At 58.4% G+C, this 24,984-nt stretch overlaps 1 protein-coding gene across 6 annotated transcripts in view; it reads left to right on the top strand.

Moving 5' to 3' along the window:
- The window catches only part of RGS3 (regulator of G protein signaling 3), a 130,680-nt gene that overhangs the window by 59,427 nt on the left and 46,269 nt on the right, over window positions 1-24,984 (top strand). For 5 of the 6 annotated variants that reach the window (XM_075905326.1, XM_075905325.1, XM_075905327.1 and 2 more), the window contains 2 exons: window positions 9,844-9,955; window positions 19,292-19,335. In XM_075905326.1, coding sequence (XP_075761441.1) covers window positions 9,844-9,955; window positions 19,292-19,335 — 156 coding nt within the window. Of the gene's footprint in view, window positions 1-9,843; window positions 9,956-11,025; window positions 11,729-19,291; window positions 19,336-24,984 lie in introns of those variants that run through there. The other variant, XM_075905331.1, reaches the window with a different exon arrangement.

Genomic DNA, 24,984 nt, shown 5'->3' with positions numbered 1-24,984 from the left:
GGGGGCATAGAGTTTCCCTGGTGTTGGCCAGAGTGGCCACCAGGGAAACCTGGGGAGGGCTAGCCTCCCACTAGTTCGAACTAAAGGGCTACACAGCCCTTAGTTCGAACTAGCTAGTTCGAACTAGGCGTTAGTCCTCGTAAAATGAGGTTTACCTAGTTCGAACTAAGCGCTCCGCTAGTTCGATTCAAATTCGAACTAGCGGAGCGCTAGTGTAGCACCTATTAAAGTTAGTTCGAACTAACGTCCGTTAGTTCGAACTAACTTTGTAGTGTAGACATACCCTCAGAAATGCTTCTCCGGTCTGAAGCTAAAAGCGCCGAATTGGAAAGCTGTGCCTCCCTCACACCGGCAGCCAACCCCTGACAAACCCCCAGCAAAAACACACGGGAAGACTTCCAAGAAAAGAACGGCTTCCTCCATTTCTCAGGGAAGAGTCTAGTAAAAACAAGGAGGGGCCCAGGGGCACCTTAGAGACTAACAAAAAATATAAACAGTATCGTGAGCTTTCGTGGGCACAACCCGCTTCCTCCGAGGAGCCACGTCCACAAACCTCCCCGGCCGACCTCCCCCCCAAGTGGAGGTGGGCCTCTCCGCCGCCCCCACGCTTCAGACAGAAACAGGAATCGCAGGGGGCATCTCAACCAGGGCTGCTCGGGCATCCCCTTCATCCCAGGAAGCCAAATTGCCAGCCACATCTACATCGAGGCTGCATCTAGACTGGCATGATTTTCCGGAAATGCTTTTAATGGAAAAGTTTTCCGTTAAAAGCATTTTCGGAACAGAGCGTCTAGATTAGCACGGGCGCTTTTCCGCAAAAAAGCCCCAATCATCATTTTTGCGATCGGGGCTATTTTGCGGAAAACAAATCGCAGCTGAGCAAAAGCTTTGTGCAAAAGGGACTTTTGCCCGAACGGGAGCAGAATAGTATTTCCGCAAGAAGCACTGATTTCTTACAGTAGGAAGTCAGTGCTTTTGCGGAAATTCAAGTGGCCAGTGTAGACAGCTGGCAAGTTTTTCTGGAAAAGTGGCTGATTTTCCGGAAAAACTGGCCAGTGTAGACACAGCCCTAATGTCTACATCTACTGAGGCACTCACTCATTTCCAGGGGCTGTTTAAAAGAGCGGCGGATGAGCTTGGTAGAACGCTGAAGGAAGTGTCGGACACTCAGCCTTTGCTCACCGACATAGTGCAAGCCACTAGCACCTCTAAAATAGTGCGTTCAGGCCATACAGCCACTATGCGACCTGCCCAGTGCGTGTGGCACATGCCGGCCTCCACAACAGCCACACCCCCCAGGACAGATAGTAAATATTTTGTCCCCTGCCAGGATACTTAGTTGTTGGGTTTTTTTTTCACATCCAGCTCGCTGGTGGTTGAGGCAGCTAACCGAAAGAACAAGTCTCGGAGCAAAACACCTGCAAAAACACGAGGAGTTCTGTGGCACATTAGAGACAAACAGATTTATTAGGGCACAAGCTTTTGTGGGTAAAATCCACCTCATTGGATGAACTGGAGTGGAAGGTACAGAAGCAGGAGTGTGTTTAAGGACATTAGAAGTTGCTTATGTTAATGAAGCTAATGAAGCCAGACGGGAAGTGGCTCATTCACAGCACTTGATGTGGAGATGTGAATGTCAAGAGAGGGGAAATTGCCTTTGTGCTGCATTAACCTGGGGAGATCCTTCTTTGATAGAATTGAATTTGCAAATGAATTCCAGTTCAGCTGCTTCACTTTGTTACCAGCGTTTGAAATTCTGGTGCAGAAGGATGGCTACTTTCCAACCTGTCACTGAATGTCCAGGGTGGTGGAAGTGTTCTCCTACAGGTTTCTGGGTGTTACCATCCCGGATGTTTGATTTGGGTCCTTTGTCTCAGCGACTGTCCGGTTTGGCCCATAGACGCAGCAGAGGGGCATTGCTGGCATGTGATGGCATAGATCACATCAGGATGGTCCCCTCATGTGGTTAGGTCCTGTGATGGTGTCGCTTGTATAGGTGTGTGGACAGAGTTGGCAACAGGGTTTGTTGAAGGGATAGGTTCCTGGGTGAGTGTTTCTGTGGCGTGTTGTGGGGCTGCTGGGGTGTTTTTGCTTCGGGTTGGGGGTCTGTCTGTAAGCGAGGTCTGTGAGAGGGAGGGGTGGTTTTCCAGGATAGGTTGTAGATTGTCAAGGATGTGCGGGAGGGGTTTTAGCTGGGGGCTCTAGGTGAGGACGAATGGTCTTCTGTTATTTACCTGGTTGGGCCTGTCCGAAGCAGGTGGCTTCTGGGTACTCATCTGGCTCTGTCAATTTGTTTCTTCACTTCTTCAGGTGGGTGTTTACATTTTAGGAATGCCCGATAAAGATCCTGTAGGCGTTTGTCTCTACCTGTGGGATTGGAGCGGATCCGGCTGTATCTTAGGGCTTGGCTGCACACAATGGAGCGTGTGAGGTGTACTGGGTGGAAGCTAGAGGCATGTAGGTCAGAACTGTGGTCAGTAGGTTTCCGGCACAGGGTGGTGTGTATGTGACCATCATTTATTTGTACTGTTGTGCCCAGCAAGTAGCTCTCTTGTGTGGACTGGTCCAGGCTGAGTCGGACAGTGGAGTGGAAATTGTTGAAATCCTGGTGGAATTCTTTAAGGGCCTCCTTCCTGCGGGTCCAGATGACGAAGATGTCTGCAATGCGGAGTAAGTAGAGCAGTGGTGCTAGACGATGGGGGGTGAGGAAACATGGCTCTAGGTCAGCCACAAAAGTGTTGGCATATTGTGGGGCATGCGGATGCCCGTAGCAGTGCCGCTGACTTGAAGGTATAATAGTCCCCAAATGGGAAATGGTTGTGGGGAGGACAAAGTCACAAGGCTCAGTCGCCAGGTGTGCAGTGGCAGCATCGGGGATACTGCTCCTGACAGCTTATCCCGTGAGCGGGATGCAAGCGGGATCTCCGTGTTGACGGGAGAAGCGTGCCCCGGTGCGAGAGGCGGTTGGAATCACGTGGTGCCAGGCGGTGCGGTGAATCTGGCCGGGGGGGAGAGAGAGGACGTGGCTGCGAGCCGTGGCCCTGGCTCTGGCATGTGATGTGCTAGGGAGGTGGCAGGGAGCAGCAGGCAGCAGCTGCCTTGGAAGACTGAGCTGCCGTGCTTGGCACAGTGCACAGCAGCATGCAGGAGCAGCTCTGAGCCTAGCGACCTGCCCGGAGGATGGGCACTAGCAGCGTTCTCCCATCCCTCAGCTTCCTGCTCAGTGACATCTCCCCTCTACATGGATCTCAGGGAGGCCTGGCAGGGCTGGAGGCAAGTCCAGCACATCCCTCCAGAAAGCTGGAGGCCTCCTTTCTCCAGGGCACCTGGGCGCATCGGCTTGTCGTCACTCCTGGGCCTTAAACCTTCCACAACCGATTTATGGCAGCCTGCTCAAGGGCAGCCTCTCCCCCTGTACTGCAGAGCCCCGGGTGCCTCTTCCCACCAGGGCAGCCCTCCCTGTCTCTGTCTCATTCGCTAGTCCTCCCATTTCCTGCGTAATGCCCGCTCCCTTCTGCCCGCTTTCTCTTCCAAACGCACCCTGTTTCTGCCCAGGGAACCAGTGCTGGGCGGCGGATGCGCCACGTCGGTGCGGCGCTTCGTGGCTGGCTGATCCCTCGCTTCGCCTGGGCTCCCCGTCATTCAGGAGCGGCAAGCCAGGCGCTTGGTTTAAAAAGGCTCTGCTGGGCTTTTCCTTCCTGACTCTCTTATCGCCCCCTTCACGTGGAGCATAACTGGGCAGTTCCAGGAACCCGAAGCTCTTTGTCCGCCATCTCCCGGAGGAGGGAATCTGTCTCCCGCTCTGGAGCACTGCCACTGGGTCTGTCCTTTCCCTGGCCCTGCCTCTGTGCAGCCCTGGTCCCTGCCTGAATCACATCCTGTCTAGACTGCACTGCAGTGATCCTGCGAACACCCCAACGAGCCTCCGGCCGCGGGTCTTCGGAGAGCAGCAGGCAGCACGTTCTGCCGAGGAACCATGTTGGAGTTTGGCTGGCCCGTCCCTCACGCGCCTGAAAGCAGCCGGTCCGCCCCTCAGACGGAGGCTACCCCCGACCCCCTCCCCATTCTCCCTGCCTTTCCAGCCATCTGCCAATCCCTCTGAGGGCTGCACTGGGCCCCCACCTCGCAGGCACAGGAAGGGCTCTCTTGCCACCGTGCAGCCCTTGGGAGGGCCGGATCCAGCTGTGAGTGGGGCGGCTCGGCCCGGCTGGCAAAAACCATCAGACCCACTGAGCTCCAGGGCAGAAGTTTCCAAATCAGCCCTTTAGGCCAGTGACTCAAGGCTCTACAACTTCCCCTCAGCCCCTCACCTGCCATCCCACCTCAGAGAGACGCCCCGTCTTCCCCCACCCCTCACCTGCCATCCCACCTCAGAGAGACGCCCCGTCTTCCCCCTCCCCTGACCTGCTATCCCACCTCAGAGAGACGCCCCGTCTTCCCCCTCCCCTGACCTGCTATCCCACCTCAGAGAGACGCCCCGTCTTCCCCCACCCCTCACCTGCCATCCCACCTCAGAGAGACGCCCCGTCTTCCCCCTCCCCTCACCTGCCATCCCACCTCAGAGAGACGCCCCGTCTTCCCCCTCCCCTGACCTGCTATCCCACCTCAGAGAGACGCCCCGTCTTCCCCCACCCCTCACCTGCCATCCCACCTCAGAGAGACGCCCCGTCTTCCCCCACCCCTCACTTGCCATCCCACCTCAGAGAGACGCCCCGTCTTCCCCCACCCCTCACCTGCCATCCCACCTCAGAGAGATGCCCCGTCTTCCCCCACCCCTCACTTGCCATCCCACCTCAGAGAGATGCCCCGTCTTCCCCCACCCCTCGCCTGCCATCCCACCTCAGAGAGACGCCCCGTCTTCCCCCACCCCCTCACCTGCCATCCCACCTCAGAGAGACGCCCCGTCTTCCCCCACCCCTCATCTGCCATCCCACCTCAGAGAGACGCCCCATCTTCCCCCACCCCCTCACCTGCCATCCCACCTCAGAGAGACGCCCCGTCTTCTCCCACCCCTCACCTGCCATCCCACCTCAGAGAGACGCCCCATCTTCCCCCACCCCTCACCTGCCATCCCACCTCAGAGAGACGCCCCATCTTTCCCCACCCCTCACTTGCCATCCCACCTCAGAGAGACGCCCCGTCTTCCCTCACCCCTCACCTGCCATCCCACCTCAGAGAGACGCCCCATCTTCCCCCACCCCTCACCTGCCATCCCACCTCAGAGACGCTCCATCTTCCCCTCCCCCTCACCTGCCATCCCACCTCAGAGAGACGCCCGCACCTTCCCCTCTCCACCCCATCTAGTTTAAAGGACATACTTTTCCATTGTGTTAACTGGGCTTGAAGGGACATCTGTCTCTAGCATGTTCTGTCTCTAGCATGTTCCTGGGGAGCGTGGCAGGCTCTAGGGTGTTAGGATGAGGAGGGGCCTGAAAAGCCTCCCATGAAGAGAGACTGAGCAGACTGAGATTGGGACTGTGAAGAGGAGCTGATTAAGAGGGAGCCTGAGAAAAGCGGGTAAAGAAACGGCCGGTTTGGAGAAAGAGACCTGGATCGTCTGTTCTCAGTCTCTTACCGCGAGGGTGTTTACGTTAATAACTAAGCCAAACCCCCGGGGTGAGCCGAGACTAGCGCGTGTGTGTGGGGAAGCAAACGCCATGCTTGTTTGAGTAGTAAGCTCAAGTGAGGTCGCCATTCGGCACTCCTGAGAACTCCCCAGCAAACCTGTTTGCAAGAAGGGCCGTGCGGCTCCCTTGGCCTAGAGAAATCGGCCAATTCTCTACCTCAGCCTAGCTCTCAGAACCAGACAGTAGTCAGAGATTCGGTCAGTGCCTTGGACAGCGGGCAGTCCAGGGAGTGATGGGGGCAGGGCTGTAGCGAAGGCAGCAAGGGGGTTCCTTGTTGCAACCCTACGAAAAGCATTGGGTGTTTTAATTTTCTGCTTTGGGGAATAAGTTGCCAGAAGTTTGGCCATAAAACTGTTGTCACGGTTACTCAGCATCATTCAGTAGCAGTGTCTACCACTGCCCGCCCCTCTAGGTACGGTACAACTGCTGGCCTTTATCCAGAGGGTGATCCGGGAAAACTGCAGCAGGTTGGCTCTCTCCTGTTCCTCTTCATCCCAGGCTGAGACGTGGGCAAGCTCGGAGTCCAGCTAGTGCTTTTTTGTAACCAAGCCAAGCCATACGCTGGCTGGCAGGCGAGAGATGCTAACATCTAAATAATGCAATCCAACGTGGTGGATGAGCCGATTCTTTTATTTATTATTATTATTGCAGCAGCACCTAGGAGCCCTAAGGATCAGGGCCACGCTGTGCTAGGAGCTGTACAAACACAGAAGAAAATCTGCCTTCCATTTCCGTAGCTACTGCCATAAGTATGTAGCAGGTTTCTCAACCGAGTTTAGGGGAGTTAAGACGCTAAGGCGCGTAGCTTCAGTATTTTGCAATATTTGCATCCCATTTGCAGCCAAAATAATATTTTCAAGTCTCAATTAGGGCTGTCAATTAGTCACAGCTCACATGGCTAATTCAAAAATTAATCTCAATTAAAAAAATGAATTGTGATTAACCACCGTTTTAATCACACTGTGAAACAATAGGGTATCAACTGAAACGTATTAGATATTTGGGATGTTTTCCTACTGTGACGTAGTGGGGGTACCTTGCAGGTTGCTATGCTGGGCAGTGGGCTGTGGGTGACCTCCACTGGCTGCTGGCTGTAGCACGGCCCAGCAGGGCTGAGGGAGAGTCATTATGCAAAGAGGGTCTCTCAACCTGTCCGACCAGCTACCCCCCAGGGAGAGAGACAAAGGAAGGTAGAATGCCGGCCCTGGCTGGGGGGCAGGGCTGGAAGAGAGTTTAGTTTCTCTCTGGGATCATGGAGGAAGCAGCCTAGGCAACAGGCTGGGATTTAGGGCCCCAGTCTCCCCCATCTCAAGGGGGGGCTGAGGCATCCTAGGCCTGCCCTGGAACCAGATGACATCTATGCTGTGCTGTAACCTGGAGAAGCAATAAACTCCCTCTATTCTACTGGCTCGTGGAGCCTGTCCGTGCCATTCCGGGGATGCAGGAGATGGGAAAACCCCAACGCGCCGTCACACCTACATTTTTAAATAGATTGTTTTCAGTTACAACACAGAATACAAAGTACACAGTGCTCACTTCCTATTAGAATGACAAATATTTGCACCGTAAACATGATAAACAAAAGCAATAGTATTTTTCAGTTCACCTCATCCACTTACTGGGGCACCATCTCTTTGCTCTTTGAAAGCGCAGCTGAGAAATGTAGGTTTTATTGTTGTTACATAACTACACTCAAATACAAAGCCGCGTGTAAAACTTTAGAGAAACCTATTTCTTGGTCAGCTCAGACAAACAAGTCTGCTTATCTTTATGAGAGGTAATGCTTCCCGCTTCTTATTTACACCACCTGAAAGTGAGAACAGATGTTCACACGGCACTGTTGTAGCCAGCTCTGCCAAGTGCTTATGTGCCAGATGTGCTAAACATTCGGATGCCCCTTCCTGCTTTGGGCACCATTCCAGAGGACATGCTTCCTTGCTTGTTAAAAAAAATAAGGTGTTAATTAAATGTGTCCCTGACCTACTTGGAGGAGCATTGTATGTCTCCTGCTTTGTGTTTTTCCCCCATTCTGTCATCTCTCTCATGTTAGAGTGTTCTCGGCTGATCCGGCACATGCTGTTCATTTTACGAGCACTTTCACTGTTTTTAAAACAAAAAGGAGGCCCTGATGTGAGATTTCTAAAGATAGCCACAGCCTTTGACCCAAGGTTTGAGAACCTGAAGTGCCTTCCAAAATCTGAGAGGACTTGGTGTGGAGCCACTTTGGATCATTATGGAGCAGAACTCATCATCAACATGGATGCATCTCCTCTGGAATGATGGCCAATGCATGATAGGACACATGAATCTTTAGTGCAGCTGGCATGTAAATATCTTGCATTGCCAGCTACAACAGTGCCTGTTCTCACTTACAGGTGACATCGTAAACAAGAAGCATTATCCCCCATAAATGTGACTGTGACGTAGTGGGAGGTACCTTGCAGGTTGCTATGCTGGGCAGTGGGTTGTGAGTGACCTCCACTGGCTGCTGGCTGCAGCACGGCCCAGCAGGGCAGGGGATGAGACATTATGCAAAGGGGCTTTGAACCTGTCTGACCAGTTATCTCCTAGGGAGCGTAACAATGGGAAGAAGGGGAGTGGAGCCCTGGCTGGGGGCAGGGCTGGAAGTGAGTAAGGGAGTTTTCTGGCTGGTATCATGGAGGAAGCAGCCTAGGCAAAGGGCTGGGATTTAGGGGCCCAGGCTCCCCTATCTCTAGGGGGGCTGAGGCATCCTAGGCCTGCCCTGTAACCAGATGACATCTGTGCTGTGCTGTATCCTGGAGAAGCAATAAACTCCCTCTATTCTACTGCTTGGTGGAGTCTGTCCGTGCCATTACAAGGGTGCAGGAGACGGGAAAACCCCAACGCGCTGTCACAGTGACCAAACTTGTTTGTCTGAACAATTGGCCGATCAAGAAATAGGACTGAGTGGACTTGTATGCTCTAACGTTTTACATTGTTTTATTTTTTGAATGCACTTATTTTTTGTACATAATTGTACATTTATAAGTTCAACTTCCATGATAAAGAGATTGCACTGCAATACTTGTATTACAATATGAAAAATATGGTTTATTTTTACAGTACAAATATTTATAATAAAATAAATAAGAAGGGAGCATGCTACACTTTGTATTGTGTGTTGGAATTCAAATCAATATATTTGAAAATATGAAAAACATCCAATAGTATTTACAGAAATGGTATCCTAATATTGTTTGTGTGTGGTTATTCACTATTCATTTAATTGCTTGACAGACCTATTATCAATGTTTGCCACCATTAAGTGCCTGGAAACGTTCTCCATTAGCATGGCTCTTTCAGAGCTAACGTGTTTACTTGAGGGGAGCAGGACAGGGTGTGTTGGAGTCACAGAGAAGGGTTCTCATGCAATCGGAGAGAGTAAATAAGCTCCCAGGCTGGAGTTTGACAGCTCAGATCATGTTCTGCCCTTCATCCTGGGGTGTGAAAACCTGGGAGAAGGGGGTTTTAGAGAGCAGGGGGTGTGAGTGCATGCCAGCACAACAACCGCGTCTGTTACATCCTGGACACATTGATTCCTCCCATCAAGGGACGTCAGAAGTCCCCTGCGAGTATCAGACTGCAGGGAGGAGTGATGGGTTGAGCTCTTGTTGGTGCTGCCAAGTGCCTGCCGTTCGAAGGAGTCTGGAGTTTTGCCGTGTTGGAAATGCTGTCTTCATTACCCGTCTGTCTCTGGCCTCTCTGGGGCTGGAAAGGAGGCCCTGGAGTTCCATGCTAACTTGTGGGACTGATGACTCTTTAGGCTGGAAAGAGGCTCTTTGGCAATGAAGTTGGCTGCCTGCAGAAGGAACATAAGAACAGCCACACTGGGTCCTGTCTGCCCACAGTGGCCAATGCCAGGTGCCCCAGAGGGAGGGAACAGAACAGGTAATCCTCACGTAATCCCTTCCCTGTCACTTATTTCTAGACAAACAGGCTAGGGACACCATTCCTACCCATCCTGGCTAATAGCCATTGATGGACCTAATCTCCATGAATCTATCTAGCTCTGTTTTGAACCCTGTTAAAGTCCTGGCCTTCACAACATCCTCTGGCAAGGAGTTCCACAGGTTGACTGTACGCTGCATGAAGAAAAACTTCCTTTTGATTGCTCAAAACCTACTGCCTGTTAATTTCATTTGGTGACCAAATGAAGAGCTCCTGAACCCGTCTCTGTTGTCATTTTACCCGCCAGGTGACAGTCTTTGTCTACTCGGACTTGCTGCTCTTCACGAAGGAGGATGAGCCCGGTCGATGCAACGTGCTGAGGAACCCTCTCTACCTGCAGAGCGTCAAACTCCAAGAGGGTGAGTGAGCTGGCAAGGGGAAGCTTCTTTGCGCCCGGCTTCTGGGCATCGTTTCTGGCTGCTGACTCCAGGGGGCTCTCTACGATTGCGGGCACATCAAGGCAGGGGGGCAGCCGGGACACATGCCGCCCCCTGTGTTGTCTGGGTGCTGCCAGCGTCTCGGAAGATCCCAATTTCCCCTTCTGCGGGTACACGCCGTAGGAGCTCAGGGCAGACAGGGAGCCTTCTGTCCTAGCTGCCCTGCCACCGGCCCCAGCCTGCTCACATTCCAGGAGGAGCTCTGGTGCCAGGGAACTGTGGCGACGGGCCAGGCTGTCTTGGGGGGACGGGCCAGGCCCTCCAAGGCTCCTGCGCGCTGTGCAGTTGCTGGATGGCGCCGTCCCCCGGGTGCCATATTGTTTCCAGCAGTGGCTAGCTGAGACCTGAAGGAAACGGAGCCTTGAGGTTTCCCCTCTGGTGCTCGAACAGGGCTCAGCCGCTCCTCTGACTAAGCTCCAGTGACCTTTGCTTACCCCACTTCCTCCTGCAACCGCCTACAGCTTCCCTCCACAGCCATCCCCGGGTGGTTTCACCCGTCCTCGCCCTGATGCACCGACAGCTGCTGGGTCGGGCTGGGACCCTTCCTCTCACACGCCTGCCCGGCGTGGCTGCTGCTCCCTGCGGGTCTCTTCCCAGCAGAGCGGAGGGACCTGAAGCCCTTGGGTCAGTGGGGATGCTGGGAGCAGGCGGGGAGGCTGAGATACAAATGAGGAACACCCCTTCCGTGACCCGGTCCCACGCCTCTCCTTCCAGCCTACCTGGGGAGCGGGACACATGCAGTCGTCTCTGAGCAGCCCCCCAGCCTGTAGCCCCTGGAGGGAGCTGCCAAGGCTGGAGATGACATGGCTGGTAGGTGGCGGGCGGGGCGGGCCCCTCGTGATCAGGGGCGCGAAGACGTGAGAAATAGAGCCGATACGCTGTAAAAGCAAAGCGCGCGCCGCAGGCTACCCTAAGGAGAGGGGTGCGTCATGAACATTTCGCCCCGGGCGCAAAAAACCTGGTTCTGGCACTGGGGGTGGGCGGGAAGCAAAGAAGGGGCGACGGAGACCTGAGGGGCAGATGGTAGATACGGCGTGGAGGGTCTGGCCTGCTCCTAGCTTGCGTTGGTGGGATGTGCAGCCTGGCTCAGCCCACAGCTGCCCCGGACCGTGGCCTGGCGAGCCTCGCGCGCATCCCGCTGTGTAATTGGTGCTAACGAGGGCATCTCGTTGACGGAGGACCCGCTCGGGCAGGGCGAGGGAGTGGCTGACATTCTGGGGGTGGAGTTGTGAGGTGCTGTGGACCCGGTAAACTGCCCGTATTCCCATCCCATCTCTCCTCCGGCCCCAGCCCGAACGTGCTGTAGATGCGGGTTGTCCACCCTCCAGGATTGTCCTGGAGTCTCCAGGAATTTGAGCTGAATCTTTCCTTAGAGATCGTAGCATCTGCTGAAACCTCCAGGAACACGTCCAGCCAGAACTGGCCACCTTCCCGTGGCCTCGGGCCCTGCTGTTTGGTGTCCCCGTGCAGGGGAACCCAGAGGGCGTTCTTGGAGCGGGGCTGTTGTTCCCAAGGAATGATTTACCGGGTGACCTTTGCCTCTTCCTGTTTGTGACTTTTTCTCCTGGCTGGCGGGTGATGTTCTCGAGCTGATTGGAAATCTCTGGGAATGGGTCTTGGCTGCCTGCTTGTGCCCGTGCATTGCGAGCTCTGGACGGTGACTATCTGAGCTGCTTTGGGGACACGGGTCACATGGTATGTTCGTTTCTTTTGCACTCGTGTCTAGCGTGGCCTGTTTCCAGGACCTGTCTGCCAGTGAGCTCGGTCACTAGGCCAGTGGGCGCCAGCTAGGACAGCCGGATCCTGAGGGGAGCCTGACTGATTTGGCCAGAAGGCTAGCAAATGCCGGCACTTCAGCTGCCCTTCCCCCACTGCTGTGCTGTTCCTACCCTCTGCTGTAGACCTACCACCCGGGAGCCTCCTGCTTGCTGGGCCGGGTGGGGGAGGCAGACGAGGGGGGTGCTGATGTCAGGGAGTCCCCCAACCCCCACCCTTGCAGCCAGTATTCACACAGAGGGGGGACACGACAGGGCTCAGGTTGGAGGGAGCTGGCTGGCAGCTGCTCCTCTGTCTGACTGTGCTCAGCATAAAGGGGCAATACATATCCCTGTCACCCACACTCACTGGGTGTCCCTGTCACCCACACTCACTGGGTGTCTCTGTCACTCACAGGGTGGGTCTGTCACTCACATTCACAGGGTGGGTCTGTCACCCACACTCACTGGGTGTCTCTGTCACCCACACTCACTGGGTGTCTCTGTCACTCACAGGGTGGGTCTGTCACTCACACTCACAGGGTGGGTCTGTCACCCACACTCACTGGGTGTCCCTGTCACCCACACTCACTGGGTGTCTCTGTCACTCACAGGGTGGGTCTGTCACTCACATTCACAGGGTGGGTCTGTCACCCACACTCACTGGGTGTCTCTGTCACCCACACTCACTGGGTGTCTCTGTCACTCACAGGGTGGGTCTGTCACCCACACTCACTGGGTGTCTCTGTCACTCACAGGGTGGGTCTGTCACCCACACTCACTGGGTGTCTCTGTCACCCACACTCACTGGGTGTCTCTGTCACTCACTGGGTGTCTCTGTCACTCACAGGGTGGGTCTGTCACCCACACTCACTGGGTGGGTGTCTGTCACACGGAGCCACCTGTCCCTCCTCCCAGGGAGCCGCTGCTGGACGTGCCAGCCACTTCTGGGGGTGGCACCAGGCCAGGGTAGGGGGGAGCCTGCCTTAGCCCCACCACACCACGGGCCAGGAGCTGCCTGAGGTAACCGGTGCCCATCCAGAGCCTGTAGCCTGAACCCTGCCCCAGCCCTGAGCCCCTTCTGCACCCAAACTCCCTCCCAGAGCCTGCACCCCAAGCCTCTGCACTCAGCCTCTCCCACGCTCCGAACCCCCCGATCCAGCTCCACTTGTGGGTGACCCCGGCATCCCAGTGACCTCCCGAGGACAGCAGCTCTCAGAGGTGACACCAGCCCCTGGCAGTGCCGCTCTCCCACCTCACCGAATAGGAACAGGCGGACTGCTGAGTGTAACAATTGAGACATCTCCGGTGCCTGAAGACCATTGTGATGTTTCCTGTTTCTGCGGCTTGCTGCCCGGGGCTCAAGCCAGTCAGTGTACTCGGCTTTACAATGCGCTGCCTTCCTGCCTTAGAAGCCCAGCATGGCTGAGGAGCCTCATGCCAGCCAGGCAGTACGTCCCGGGTGAGGTGCTGTGGAAATTTCCATCCCCGTTATTGGCTTGCTGGGGCCAGCCCTCTCCTAGCACAGGGATGATTCAGATCGGGCCAGGGAAAAAGGCAACGATTTTAATAGCCCATGGCCCCTCTCATTTCTTCCATCCAAAGGCGGATTTTTTTCCATCCGGGGCAGAATAATTTTTTGATGTGCACCGAGGCATGTGCACCACTCACAGGAGCACCAACCCAGCGGTGGGTGCTCTGCTAATCAGCTGGGTGCTCAGCGCACAGGGTCAGCCCAGACCCAGGGTTCTGCTGTGAGATCTGCCAAAAGAGGGACCACGTGCGCCTTGCTCTGCCGGCCCAGAGCTCAGGTGGCGGCGCCAGGCCTCTCGGCTGGCAATGGCCATGGCACGGTCGGCTGCCGTCCTGCTGCTGCCCCCATGACTGGGCCTGTCCCATCTCGCTACGGGCCGTGGCTCTGTCCTTTGACAATTGAGTGAGCCTTTGCTCTCCGCTTGGAGGCGCCCCCAGAGGCTAGCCTGGCCTCCTCTGGGGCACCTCCTTACAGCCCTTCAGCCCGCTCCTGGCCTCAGTTTCCCTCATGGGTCACTCAAAAGAATTCGCTTCGGGTTCTGACTTAGCTCCCCACTTGGGGGCCGGCTGGTAACAGCAACCTTGTGCTCACCGCCTCTGCCCACGTCCCCGCCCGAGGTGTAGCCCCCGCGCACAGTCCTTGTGCTCACCGCCTCTGCCCACGTCCCCGCCCGAGGCGTCGCCCCCGCGCACACAGTCCTTGTGCCCACCGCCTCTGCCCACGTCCCCGCCCGAGGCGTAGCCCCCGCACACACAGTCCTTGTGCTCACCGCCTCTGCCCACGTCCCCGCCCGAGGCGTAGCCCCCGCACACACAGTCCTTGTGCCCACCGCCTCTGCCCACGTCCCCGCCCGAGGCGTAGCCCCCGCACACACAGTCCTTGTGCCCACCGCCTCTGCCCACGTCCCCGCCCGAGGTGTAGCCCCCGCGCACAGTCCTTGTGCTCACCGCCTCTGCCCACGTCCCCGCCCGAGGCGTAGCCCCCGCGCACACAGTCCTTGTGCTCACCGCCTCTGCCCACGTCCCCGCCCGAGGCGTAGCCCCCGCGCACACAGTCCTTGTGCTCACCACCTCTGCCCACGTCCCCGCCCAGAGGCGTAGCCCCCGCGCACACAGTCCTTGTGCTCACCGCCTCTGCCCACGTCCCCGCCCGAGGCGTAGCCCCCGCGCACAGTCCTTGTGCTCACCGCCTCTGCCCACGTCCCCGCCCAGAGGCGTAGCCCCCGCGCACACAGTCCTTGTGCTCACCGCCTCTGCCCACGTCCCCGCCCGAGGCGTAGCCCCCACGCACACAGTCCTTGTGCTCACCGCCTCTGCCCACGTCCCCGCCCGAGGCGTAGCCCCCGCACACAGTCCTTGTTCTCACCGCGCTCCATGCCCGCTGTCCCCGAAAGGCTCCGTGTCCCTCGGTCAGAATGGCCGCTCCAGCCCCTGCACCGGGGGCAGCCCAGCCCTTCCCAGGAGAAACGGCCTTGGCCCTCGCGCTGCTCCCGGGGGTCCAGTTCGGAGCGTGGCTTTACCCCTCTGCTGCTCCCCTGCCTTCGGCCCTCTCTGGCCCTGGCCCCTGGCTCTCCAGCCCTCTGCCGCTTCTCCTGTGCCCCCGCAAGCCCTTCTTTCTGCTCCCCGCCTTTCGTCTGCCCCGTCCCATCTCCTGTCCTGGCTGAGCGTCGGTAGCCCCCAGCTGCTGCCCCACGGTCTGAATGAGTCCCCTGGGGAGCCCCTGTCTGCCCCAGCGGGGCTGAACCCAGTGTCATGTCCTGGGCCAGCTTCCTCTGCAGCCGCGGGGCCCCGGAAACCGGCATGGCCCTGCCAGCCCCCCCCCCCCCCCCGGCCCCACCCATGGGCCTGGCAGCTGCCCCCTGCACTGGGCTCGCTGGCACCTCCCCGGCAGTGTGGGGCTAGACAGCTCTTTCCTTTGCTGCCCCCAGCTGCCATCTGCCCCCTGCCTCTGGGAAGGGGGCGGGGTGGGGTGCAGCACAGTGGCCGTTCCCAGGAACTCCACACTCCGTGCTCCCGCGGGCTGGTCTGTGGGGATGTGGCCAGCCAGCCAGCAGGGCTTCATCTGGGCTGAGCAGTTCTGTGCACAGGCCACGGCCAGCTGGCCGGAGAGGGACGTGCCAGGCGGGTTTTACTGCCCAGCAGAGATGCCTGTGACCACTCGGAAACCCTTGGGGCTTGGCTTTCCCTGCTGTGTTATCGCTGGTCTCGCTTCCCTGAGCACGACTGAGAACAGCCTGCGTCTGGCCCCGCAGAGCCGGGGCGGCGTTTGACAGGCCGTTGTATTCGCCATTGGCTGGGGCGGGCGGCCGGGCAGCGGGCCTGGGTGAGCAGGCAGAGAGAGGCAGAACCCCCTGGCCTGGGCGCTGCACAGACCTACGGAGTGGCCGCTCCTGCCTCCGGGGGCTCCCCAGCTGCTGCGGGAGTAGGAATAAGAGCATGTGTGTGCATGGCCGGCGTTGTGCTTGAGAGGAGACCGGTGCAGGGATCCCACGGTGATGGGTGCGGGGCTACAACCTGACTAGAACAGAGGCTGGGTCGCTGCTAGGGGCTGAGGCTTTTCTTAGGAATGGCAGGCTGTTCGGAGCGGTTTCTAGCTCCTTCCTGAGCTCAGCTCGTGGCTGTTTTAGAACCTGCACTGGGTCTGTTTCCCCCTTTCACACACTGTGCACCCGCCTGCCTCCTTCGCCCCATGCCATGTCCCCGCCTGCAGTAACCCAGGGTCCCTCCCTTGGCCTGTGCCATGCCCCGCGGGCACACACACAATGCGCCCCCCGCCTTCAGTAACCTAGGGACCGTCCCTCGCCCCGTGCCATGCCCCGCGGGCACACACACACAAAATGCGCCCCCCGCCTGCAGTAACCTAGGGACCGTCCCTCGCCCCCTGCCATGCCCTGGCACACACACACAATGCGCCCCCCGCCTGCAGTAACCTAGGGACCGTCCCTCGCCCCGTGCCATGCCCCGCGGGCACACACACACACAATGCGCCCCCCGCCTGCAGTAACCTAGGGACCGTCTCTCGCCCCCTGCCATGCCCCTGCACACACACACAATACGCCCCCCGCCTGCAGTAACCTAGGGACCGTCTCTCGCCCCCTGCCATGCCCCTGCACACACACACAATGCGCCCCCCCCGCCTGCAGTAACCTAGGGACCGTCCCTCGCCCCCTGCCATGCCCCTGCACACACACACAATACGCCCCCCGCCTGCAGTAACCTAGGGACCGTCCCTCGCCCCGTGCCATGCCCTGGCACACACACACAATACGCCCCCCGCCTGCAGTAACCTAGGGACCGTCCCTCGCCCCGTGCCATGCCCTGGCACACACACACAATGCGCCCCCCGCCTGCAGTAACCTAGGGACCGTCCCTCGCCCCCTGCCATGCCCTGGCACACACACACAATGCGCCCCCCCCGCCTGCAGTAACCTAGGGACCGTCCCTCGCCCCCTGCCATGCCCTGGCACACACACACAATACGCCCCCCGCCTGCAGTAACCTAGGGACCGTCCCTCGCCCCCTGCCATGCCCTGGCACACACACACAATGCGCCCCCCGCCTGCAGTAACCTAGGGACCGTCCCTCGCCCCCTGCCATGCCCTGGCACACACAATGCGCCCCCCACCTGCAGTAACCTAGGGACCGTCCCTCGCCCCCTGCCATGCCCTGGCACACACAATGCGCCCCCCGCCTGCAGTAACCTAGGGACCGTCCCTCGCCCCCTGCCATGCCCTGGCACACACACACAATGCGCCCCCCCCGCCTGCAGTAACCTAGGGACCGTCCCTCGCCCCCTGCCATGCCCCTGCACACACAATGTGCACCTACCTGCCTGCAGTAACCTTCCCTCGCCCCCTGCCCCAGCGTAGGCAGCTCTCGGATTTTATGGAGAGTCTGGTGATATTTGGTGTTTTACTCAAGGCTCCGGCCCCAGGAGCCGCACCAGGAAAGTGGGGGAATCTCAGCGCCTGGGGGTTTCAAGCAAGAGACGCTCACAGTAGAAAGCAAATAAGAGCCCAGCACGTGCGGGGTTTTAGCCAGTTGCTTGATTCTGGGTGGCCCGTGGCCTGGGCTTTGACTGCTTGGCAGGGGGGCCGTGACCCGGCCATTGGGAGAGGCCTCACCCTCCTCCTCGTCTGTACTCTCCCCTGCAGCACCCCATCCCCGGCACACCAGGTGGCAGTGCCCCCAGACCCAGGGTGCTGGGCCGCTGGGTAGGTCAGTGCCAGCTGCCCAAGGTCCCTGTGGTAGGCTGGCCAGCTCCAGCCAGCCTGGGCCAGGGCAGAGTACTGGGAGCCGCCTGGGGCCAGAGCCATGCCAGGCTGCATGGGGAGACGCATGGCGCTTAGGGTGGCGGGTACTCACGCATGCACCCCGCTCATCCTGGCTCAGCGCAGTGAATGATCAGCAGCCCCAGCGAGGCCGGAGACGGGGGCTTTCCTGGGTGCCCTCTGCCCTCCGTGCCGGTCGTCGATCAGCCGCCCGGGCGGGAGGGGGCGAGCTGTAAATCCCCGGGGAGTCCAAGGCCGCGTCCGTTTTGCCTTGTGGGTCTCACTGCAGCGCTAGGCGGCTGCACGCCAGAGGTGAGCCCGACAGTTCTACGCAGTCCCAGCTTGCGGGCTGGCTCTACAGCAGAGCCTGGACTCAGACCCAGACGAACGTGATTGTTGGAGAGGGGGCCACTTGGCCTGCATGCAGGGAAACCAGGCCTCAGCGAGCGCTCCGAGTCCTGTCAGGGAGGCCGGGGGCACGTCGGGTACTTGGGCTTTCCGAAAGCCTTGGACAAGCTCCCCCACCAAAGGCTTGGAAGCAAACTCAGCAGTCGTGGGAGGAGAGGGCAGGGCCTCTCCTGGATCAGCCACCGGTTAAAGGACAACCCTGAGGCTTTGACCTTCCCCTGCTGCAGGGCGAGCCAGCCCCATGGAGGGCACCGCGGCTCAGAGCTTGGGTCCTGCAGTGTGGAGACTACGCGGTCTGGACCCAATTGAGCCATGGGCCAGATCCAGCCACAGGTCCCCCACCCTGGGAATAAATTGCCAGTTTTCACAAAAGGAGGAGGTAGACAAGGATGGGCTGATCGGTTACCATGGATGGTAACACGCAGGCTGCCACCGCGCTCCTGAGGAGCCGGCTGCCACCCTGCTCCCAAGGAGCCAGCTGCCACCCTGCTCCCAAGGAGCCAGCTGCCACCCTGCTCCCAAGGAGCCAGCTGCCACCCTGCTCCCAAGGAGCCAGCTGCCACCCTGCTCCCAAGGAGCCAGCTGCCACCCTGCTCCCAAGGTGCCAGCTGCCACCCTGCTCCCAAGCAGCTGGCTGCCACCCCACTCCTGAGCAGCCGGCTGCCACCTCGCGCTGCTAGCTCAGTAGCAGAAGGTGCCTTCCCACAAAGCCCTAGGACCAGGGTAGAGAGACGTTCAGGGATCAGCACAGAGGCCAGGGTGTGTGTGTGTGTATCTGTGTGTAATGGCAATTGCCTGTACTAGCTCCAGCCTTCTAATTCACCGAGACCCAGGTCTGCAGCCTGCCCAGGAAGGCAGCCTGCTCTGAGCTCCCGGGGGACTGGCCCAGCCCCTGTGTGCACGTCTCCCCACAGAGCAGGGCCCTAAGCTGCCTCAGCCTCTCGCTTTGCTTCTGCATCAGGCTGGCCCTTTGCCCGGTGCCTTGACCAACTCCAGCAGGCGGCCGCTGTGACGGCAAGAGAGACCCCGTCACCAGGGGACAGAGCCTGGCGAAAAAGCCCCCGCTGTGCAGTGAGCCAGCGAGACGCGCCTCCGCTTTGCCTGCTGCATTAGCCTGACCCATCCACTTGGCCGCCAGCCGCAGCAAACCTCACTGCCAGCCCACAGCCTGCCAGGGCAGAACTGCAACCATTGCTCGTTAAGTGCATCCCCGCAGCCAGGGCCACGGCTCTTTGCTGGGGAGGCCCGGATGCAATCAAAGCCTGATCCCGGCCTGGTTTTTTCTCTTCCAGGTTCCTCTGAAGACCTGACATTCTGCATCCTCTACCTTGCAGAGGTGAGTAGATCTTACAGGGTCCAGCTAACCAACGCTTTGTCCTGGGGGCAGAGCCGAGAGCGGGTCGATTTCACGTCTCCTTGGAGTTAGTTTGCCAGCTGTTGGGAAAGGGAACAGAGGTGGCTGCAGCCAGCACGGATGAAGCTGTTACGTGGAATTTGTGACTCAGGAGAGAATGAAGCATTGATGTCTGTACCCTTCCCCACCCCCCTTCCAGGCCGGGGGCGGGGCAGCCTTTCCCCACTGCTCTGACTTTTGATTGGTGCCTACGGGTTCTTCAGCCCTCTGATGGATTTATTGGCCAGTTTCTTTCAATTTCTTTTTACAGGCGGTTCCCTGTTCTTGCCTTCAAAATCTCAGACTTATAAACCATGAAATAGGACAAAGCAAGCACGGTGCATAGTAAATTCCTGGTTATCCAAATGGCTTGGGGGTCAGCTAAATCCTTGGGGTAGTTGGGTGTATTTTGAGCTGCGGATTATCCTGCCAAGTGTTGTAGAAGGCTGGAGCTAGTACAGGCAATCCCCCCCCCCACACCCCGCCTCTGAAATATGATTAGGATTCCGTGACTGCAGGTAACTGCTTAGAAGAGCTATACAAACACAAAGCCCTGGATTAGGACTAAAAGGCGTTAAGAGGCTAATTGAGATGTAATTAGCTGGTGATGAACTAAGAGAAGGTTTCAGGGAGGACAGGCAGTAACGAGGATCTCAGATAAAAGGCAATGACACTGGAAAAGACGCTTTCCATAAACACAGCTCTGAAAGAGCATGCAGAGGGAATGTCATAAACATGGTTATAATCACTTGGATGGTGGCCAAGTTCCTGTTGCCAGAAATGAGCTGAGAGCTGCAGAACTTGTTCTTTGTGAATTGAACCTACCCAGTCACCAGATCTTGCAGCTGCTTGCTGTGTGGGGTCCCTTCCCCCTCCCTCCCGAGTAACTCCGGGTTGTGCCTGATTTCAGCGCCTGGTGGGGAGAGGGCAGGAGTTTGGGGCTAGTCCTGCTTGTGCGAGCGTGGCATAGTTGCTTCCCCTTTCTCTTTGCCCTCCAACGCTCTTGTTTGTCTTGACTGTTGTAATGATGAGATGTGCAGCGCAGGAAGACGACCCTGTCTGGGTACGGCACCAGCACAGCAGGGCCCCGGCCTCAGCTGGAACCTCCTGACCCTGCCGTAATACAAATAAATCATCATTTTGTGACCCTAAAATGTAGCTTTTAGTGCCCAGTGTCCAGGCTCACCTTGAAGCAGAGGGCAGTATAAATGTTCACACCAGTGGGAAACTGAAACCGTCGGCCAGAGGTGCAGGCAGAGGCCAGAGGTGCAGCTGACGTGGACATAGGTTATGTTGTGCGGAGGGGTGAATTAGCCGCCCTCTGCGAGATGTAACTTACGATAGAATCAGAGACGATTAGGGCAGGATGTTTAACGCCCCCGACCCGAGCAGGACAGACCCCAACTCAATCATCCCAGCCAGGGCTTTGTCAAGCTGGGACGTAGAAACTTCTAGGGATGGAGATTCTCCCCCTCCCTAGGGAACCCAGCCCAGCGCTTCACCCTCCTTGGGAAACAGCTTTTCCTAATATCCCACCGAGACCTCCCCCACTGCAACGTGAGCCCATTGCTCCTCGTTCTGCCACCTGCCGCCGCCAAGAACAGCCTCTCTCCAGCCTCTCTGGAACCTCCCTGCAGGGAGTTGCAGGCTGCTCTCAAATCCCCCCTCACTCTCCTCTTCTGCAGACTAACTAAGCCCAGTTCCCTCGGCCTCTCTTCATGTCATGCGACCCTCTGGCCCGCCTTAAGGAAAATGGCACCCTTCTATTCCCCCCCCCCCCCGGTCACTACTGACCCCACCGGCTCCCTAGGCTTCCGCCCTATCTCTTCTGGGCCCCAGTTCCTTTCCCAGGGTTTAACTGGCACGAAGGAGATGCCAGAGGCAAGAGCCCAGCCTGGGCACACATTAAGCACTGGCAGGGCCGCCTGATGCTGGCGGGTGCTAGCCAGGTGCCACTGCCAGCAGCAGCGCAGAAGTCAGGGTGGCCTGGCAGATGGTGTGTTGCCGCCCTTATGTGCTGCTGCTGTAATGGAGGGCGGGCCTGATGTTCGGCACGGGGCTCCAGGCGGGCGTTGCGCTGTGGTGTGGGGACCGTGTCTTGCCAGAGCGCATGGCCCCCCTGCCGCCCTCTGGCTGCTCCTGGCTCACCCCTGGGAGGTTTGTGGGGACGGTGGGCAGGGAGGCACCAGGCAGCGCTGCGCTATGTGCAGATAACAGCTCTGGTATGTTCAGAAAGCGTAGCTGTCCGTTCAGAACAGCCAGGAGGTAATACGGCCAGCCCCTCCCCATCCCAGGCCGCAGGCTCTGTCTACACTTGCAGCCTTCAGGCCGCGCTTTGAGACCAGTGTGTTGCAGCCCCCGTGCTGAAAGAGAGCTCTCCCCCAGCGCTTCAGGAAACCCCCCTCCCCCAGGGGCATAGCTCTCCGCGCCACCGGCCAGTGACTGCTCTGACGCTTGCTGTGCTGCGGTGGGGGCAGGAGGAGGTGTGATTTTCACACCCCTGAGCAGGAAAGTTTCAGCACCGTCACTTGCCGGTGTGCACAAGCCCTTCGCGTGCCAGTTCCGGAGCTGTAACCCGGCTCTCCAACGCACGTGCGATACTTTGCCTGCTGTCTTGCGCAGAGCACACAATAAGTGCAGACTGCTTGCTTCCTCTAGCAGACACTCGCTCTAGAGGGGTCGCCCTGGTAGTCTGTAACTAAAAAAAATTAAAAACCAGCGAATGGCCCTGTAGCACCTCGGAGACTAACACAAACATCTCATGAGCTCACCAGTGTGTCACCTCTGCTGGAAAGCCTGGGCCTTTCCCACACTTGGGGAATCTCTGTCATCCCAGCCTGTGCCTTGATAATCTTTCCCTTCCCCCAGTGCCACCTTCCTCTCGGCCTTCGCCCGCTGCTGCTGGAAAGAGCACAGAGCCTTCCTGCAGAACAAGGGTCGATTCCCTGCTCCGCACGGGGCGACAACTGGTTGAGGGTGGCCAAGGGAATTGGACACACATTGCTGCTTGTCTGCAGATACTGGGCCTGCCCTGTGCCGGTGAGGCCTGCTGCTGGCGGAGGGAAGGGGAAATGGTCGTACGCTGTTTATTCAGTCTTCTTCCGCTGTGTGTTTCCCTCCCACTGGGTATCTGGCCAGAGTCACTCCCCATCCAGGCAGGCCGCCTCGCCTGCGTTGGGGGAGCCCTGTGCTGGGCTGGGGCAGAGGAAAGGCGTTAACACATGGGACAGTGTGACTGTGACCGCACAGGAGCGGGCAGGGGCTCAGAGAGAGCAGGTGCAGGGAGATGTGTAATGACGAGGCCCCAGCTCAATGAGTTTGGGAGACACGTCATTCCACGTGTAAGAGGGACACTGAGGCACAGAGCAAGGAAATGCCTTGCCCACCATCGCACCGCGGGCCTCCCAAATCCACCCCCATTTGCATACACTTCACAGCAATGAAACTGTCTCCAGCGTAGTGGCTTTAGCTATTTAAATCTTAAATGTCTTGGTGTTTTAACAAAGCATAAGTATCGGTTATGGTTGACCAGTAGGGACTGGAGCACGCTGCGGGCAGGGGCTGGTGCAGCTCCGCAAGGCCTGTCGCGGTCAGGGGCACTCAAGCCTGGCCGGAGCAGTGCCCATACATGGTGGGTGGCCGCTCCAGCCCAACGGGGGGGTGGGAGGAGCTGGTCCAGCCAGTTGGGTTGGAGCATCCCTCCGCATATCCCCCCCCCCCCCCGTTTAGTCGATTAACCGGTTAAACTTAACATTTAACTGCTTAACCAGGTAAACGGGATTTGGCATCCCTAATGTAACCCTCTAAAGTGCTTCGTCGATATATTTCAGGCTGGGGGGCCTGATCCAAAAGGGGGTGGCAAGGCTGTTGTGGAGAAGGGATCGCACTGTTACCACCCTTCCTCTTGCTGCTTTCAGAGCTGGACACCCAGCTCGGAAAGCAGCACCTCCGCCAGCCACAGCACAGAAGGAAGGGGACCCGGGCTGTGGCCTCCCCATCTCCCCAGATCCTTGCAGTCCCTTTGGGGTCAAGGAGCCCCATTGTGGGGAACACTGGGCACTTGTGCCCCCGGCCTGTGGGCCAGTATCACCGTCCGTGATGCGTTGAATTTGGCAGGGCCCTAAGTCTTCCTGTGAGTCAGTGCAGAGACAGGGCTAAGCTGGGGAGACCTGACTCACGCGTCTGCTCCCAGGCCACATGCTGTCTGCCCGCAGTGACAAAGAGGTGGCTGCCCGGGAAGCGGAGGAGGACGGTGCTGCTGTTGCTAAGGCCCGAAGGGATGAAGGCTGGGTTGGCGGATAAATCACCAGCCTGGGAGCGAGGCGAGCGGGGTCCAGTCTTACCTCTGCTACTGACTGACCCGGTGACCTTGAGCAGGCCACTTAAACTTGTGCTCGGATGTCACCAGGGTGGTGTGCGGACAGGCGGCGTGCTCTGTTCAGCTGCGTGTGTGGGCTCCCTCTCTGTCCTGCCCAGCTCAGTGCAGGGAGCCAGACCCCATGAGAACCCCCAACAACCGCAAAATCAGAGAAGGGGCGAAGGCTCCAGGCCAGGTTTACTGTCCACGAGGCACTGTCCTAGGGACCTGGCTCAGTGGGTAAAGCCCCAGGGGCCAGCAGGCCCCCCCATCCCATATTCAGCATAGGGAAATACGCTCACCCTAGTTCTCAGGAACGGGCGAAGCGGGTTTGTTATACCCAGATCCTTATGCCAAACCAACCTCATTGCCTCTGTAAGTTTTCTTGGTGAAGGCTCAGAAAGCGCCGGGGTGAGACACTGGTCCTAGCTCCCAGAGAGAAAGCAAAGTGCAGACCGGGGGCGACCGGTGAGGAGGGCCACAGGGGGGCACCGGTCACATGACCGCTCCCCTCACCCCGTGACTCCTCCCCGTGTCCTCATTGGCTCCTTTGACAGGGACGCTGGCCCAGGTGAGTGGGGGCAGCAGTAGATGTGGGTGACAGCTACGTAGCTTCCCTTTTTGCCTGGCCCTGGAGCTCAGCCTCCCCGTCGACTGTGGGAACAGCGCTGGCTTCTGTTGTAAACGGGACTTGCAGGGCTGGCGCTGGGTGTGAGCCGGGGGGGGGGGACAGCAAGGAGACGTGTGTTTGCTTAGAGCCGCGCGGGGAGTGAGGCTGCGGTGGGGTGGTGCAGTCGGATTCCTAGGCAGCCCTGGCTACACTGGGCTGTCTCGGCCTCGCAGAGCTGCAGGGCCACATAGGAAGCCGGGCCCGTGGGGAGCGCATCCCGCCGTGGTGCAGCTGCCTCCCACCCTCCAGAGCCCAGCTGCCTGCAAGAGCGCAGGCTGCAGAGCCTGGTTTCCTGGGACTCTGCCTTGCTCTCTTCCCAGTGTCCCTGGGGGATCCCTATCCCATGCTGGCACTGCAGCCCCTTCCTCTTCTGTCTTGGTGGGGCAGTCAGCACCCGGGGCCTTTGCCTGAGACCTGCAGGGCTGCGGCAGGAGGCAAATTTCAAATGGGAGGTGTGGCGGCGCGTCGGGTTCCCCGCCTCCTGCACCCCTGTAGTGACACGAACAGACTCCACCAGCCAGTAGAATAGAGGGAGTTTATTGCTTCTCCAGGGTACAGCCCAGCA

This window comes from Pelodiscus sinensis, chromosome 22 (assembly GCF_049634645.1).
Source record: "Pelodiscus sinensis isolate JC-2024 chromosome 22, ASM4963464v1, whole genome shotgun sequence".
NCBI classification, from domain to species: domain Eukaryota; kingdom Metazoa; phylum Chordata; order Testudines; family Trionychidae; genus Pelodiscus; species Pelodiscus sinensis.
Note: the sequence above shows the minus strand (reverse complement) of the source record. Positions and strands in the feature narration are given on the sequence as shown.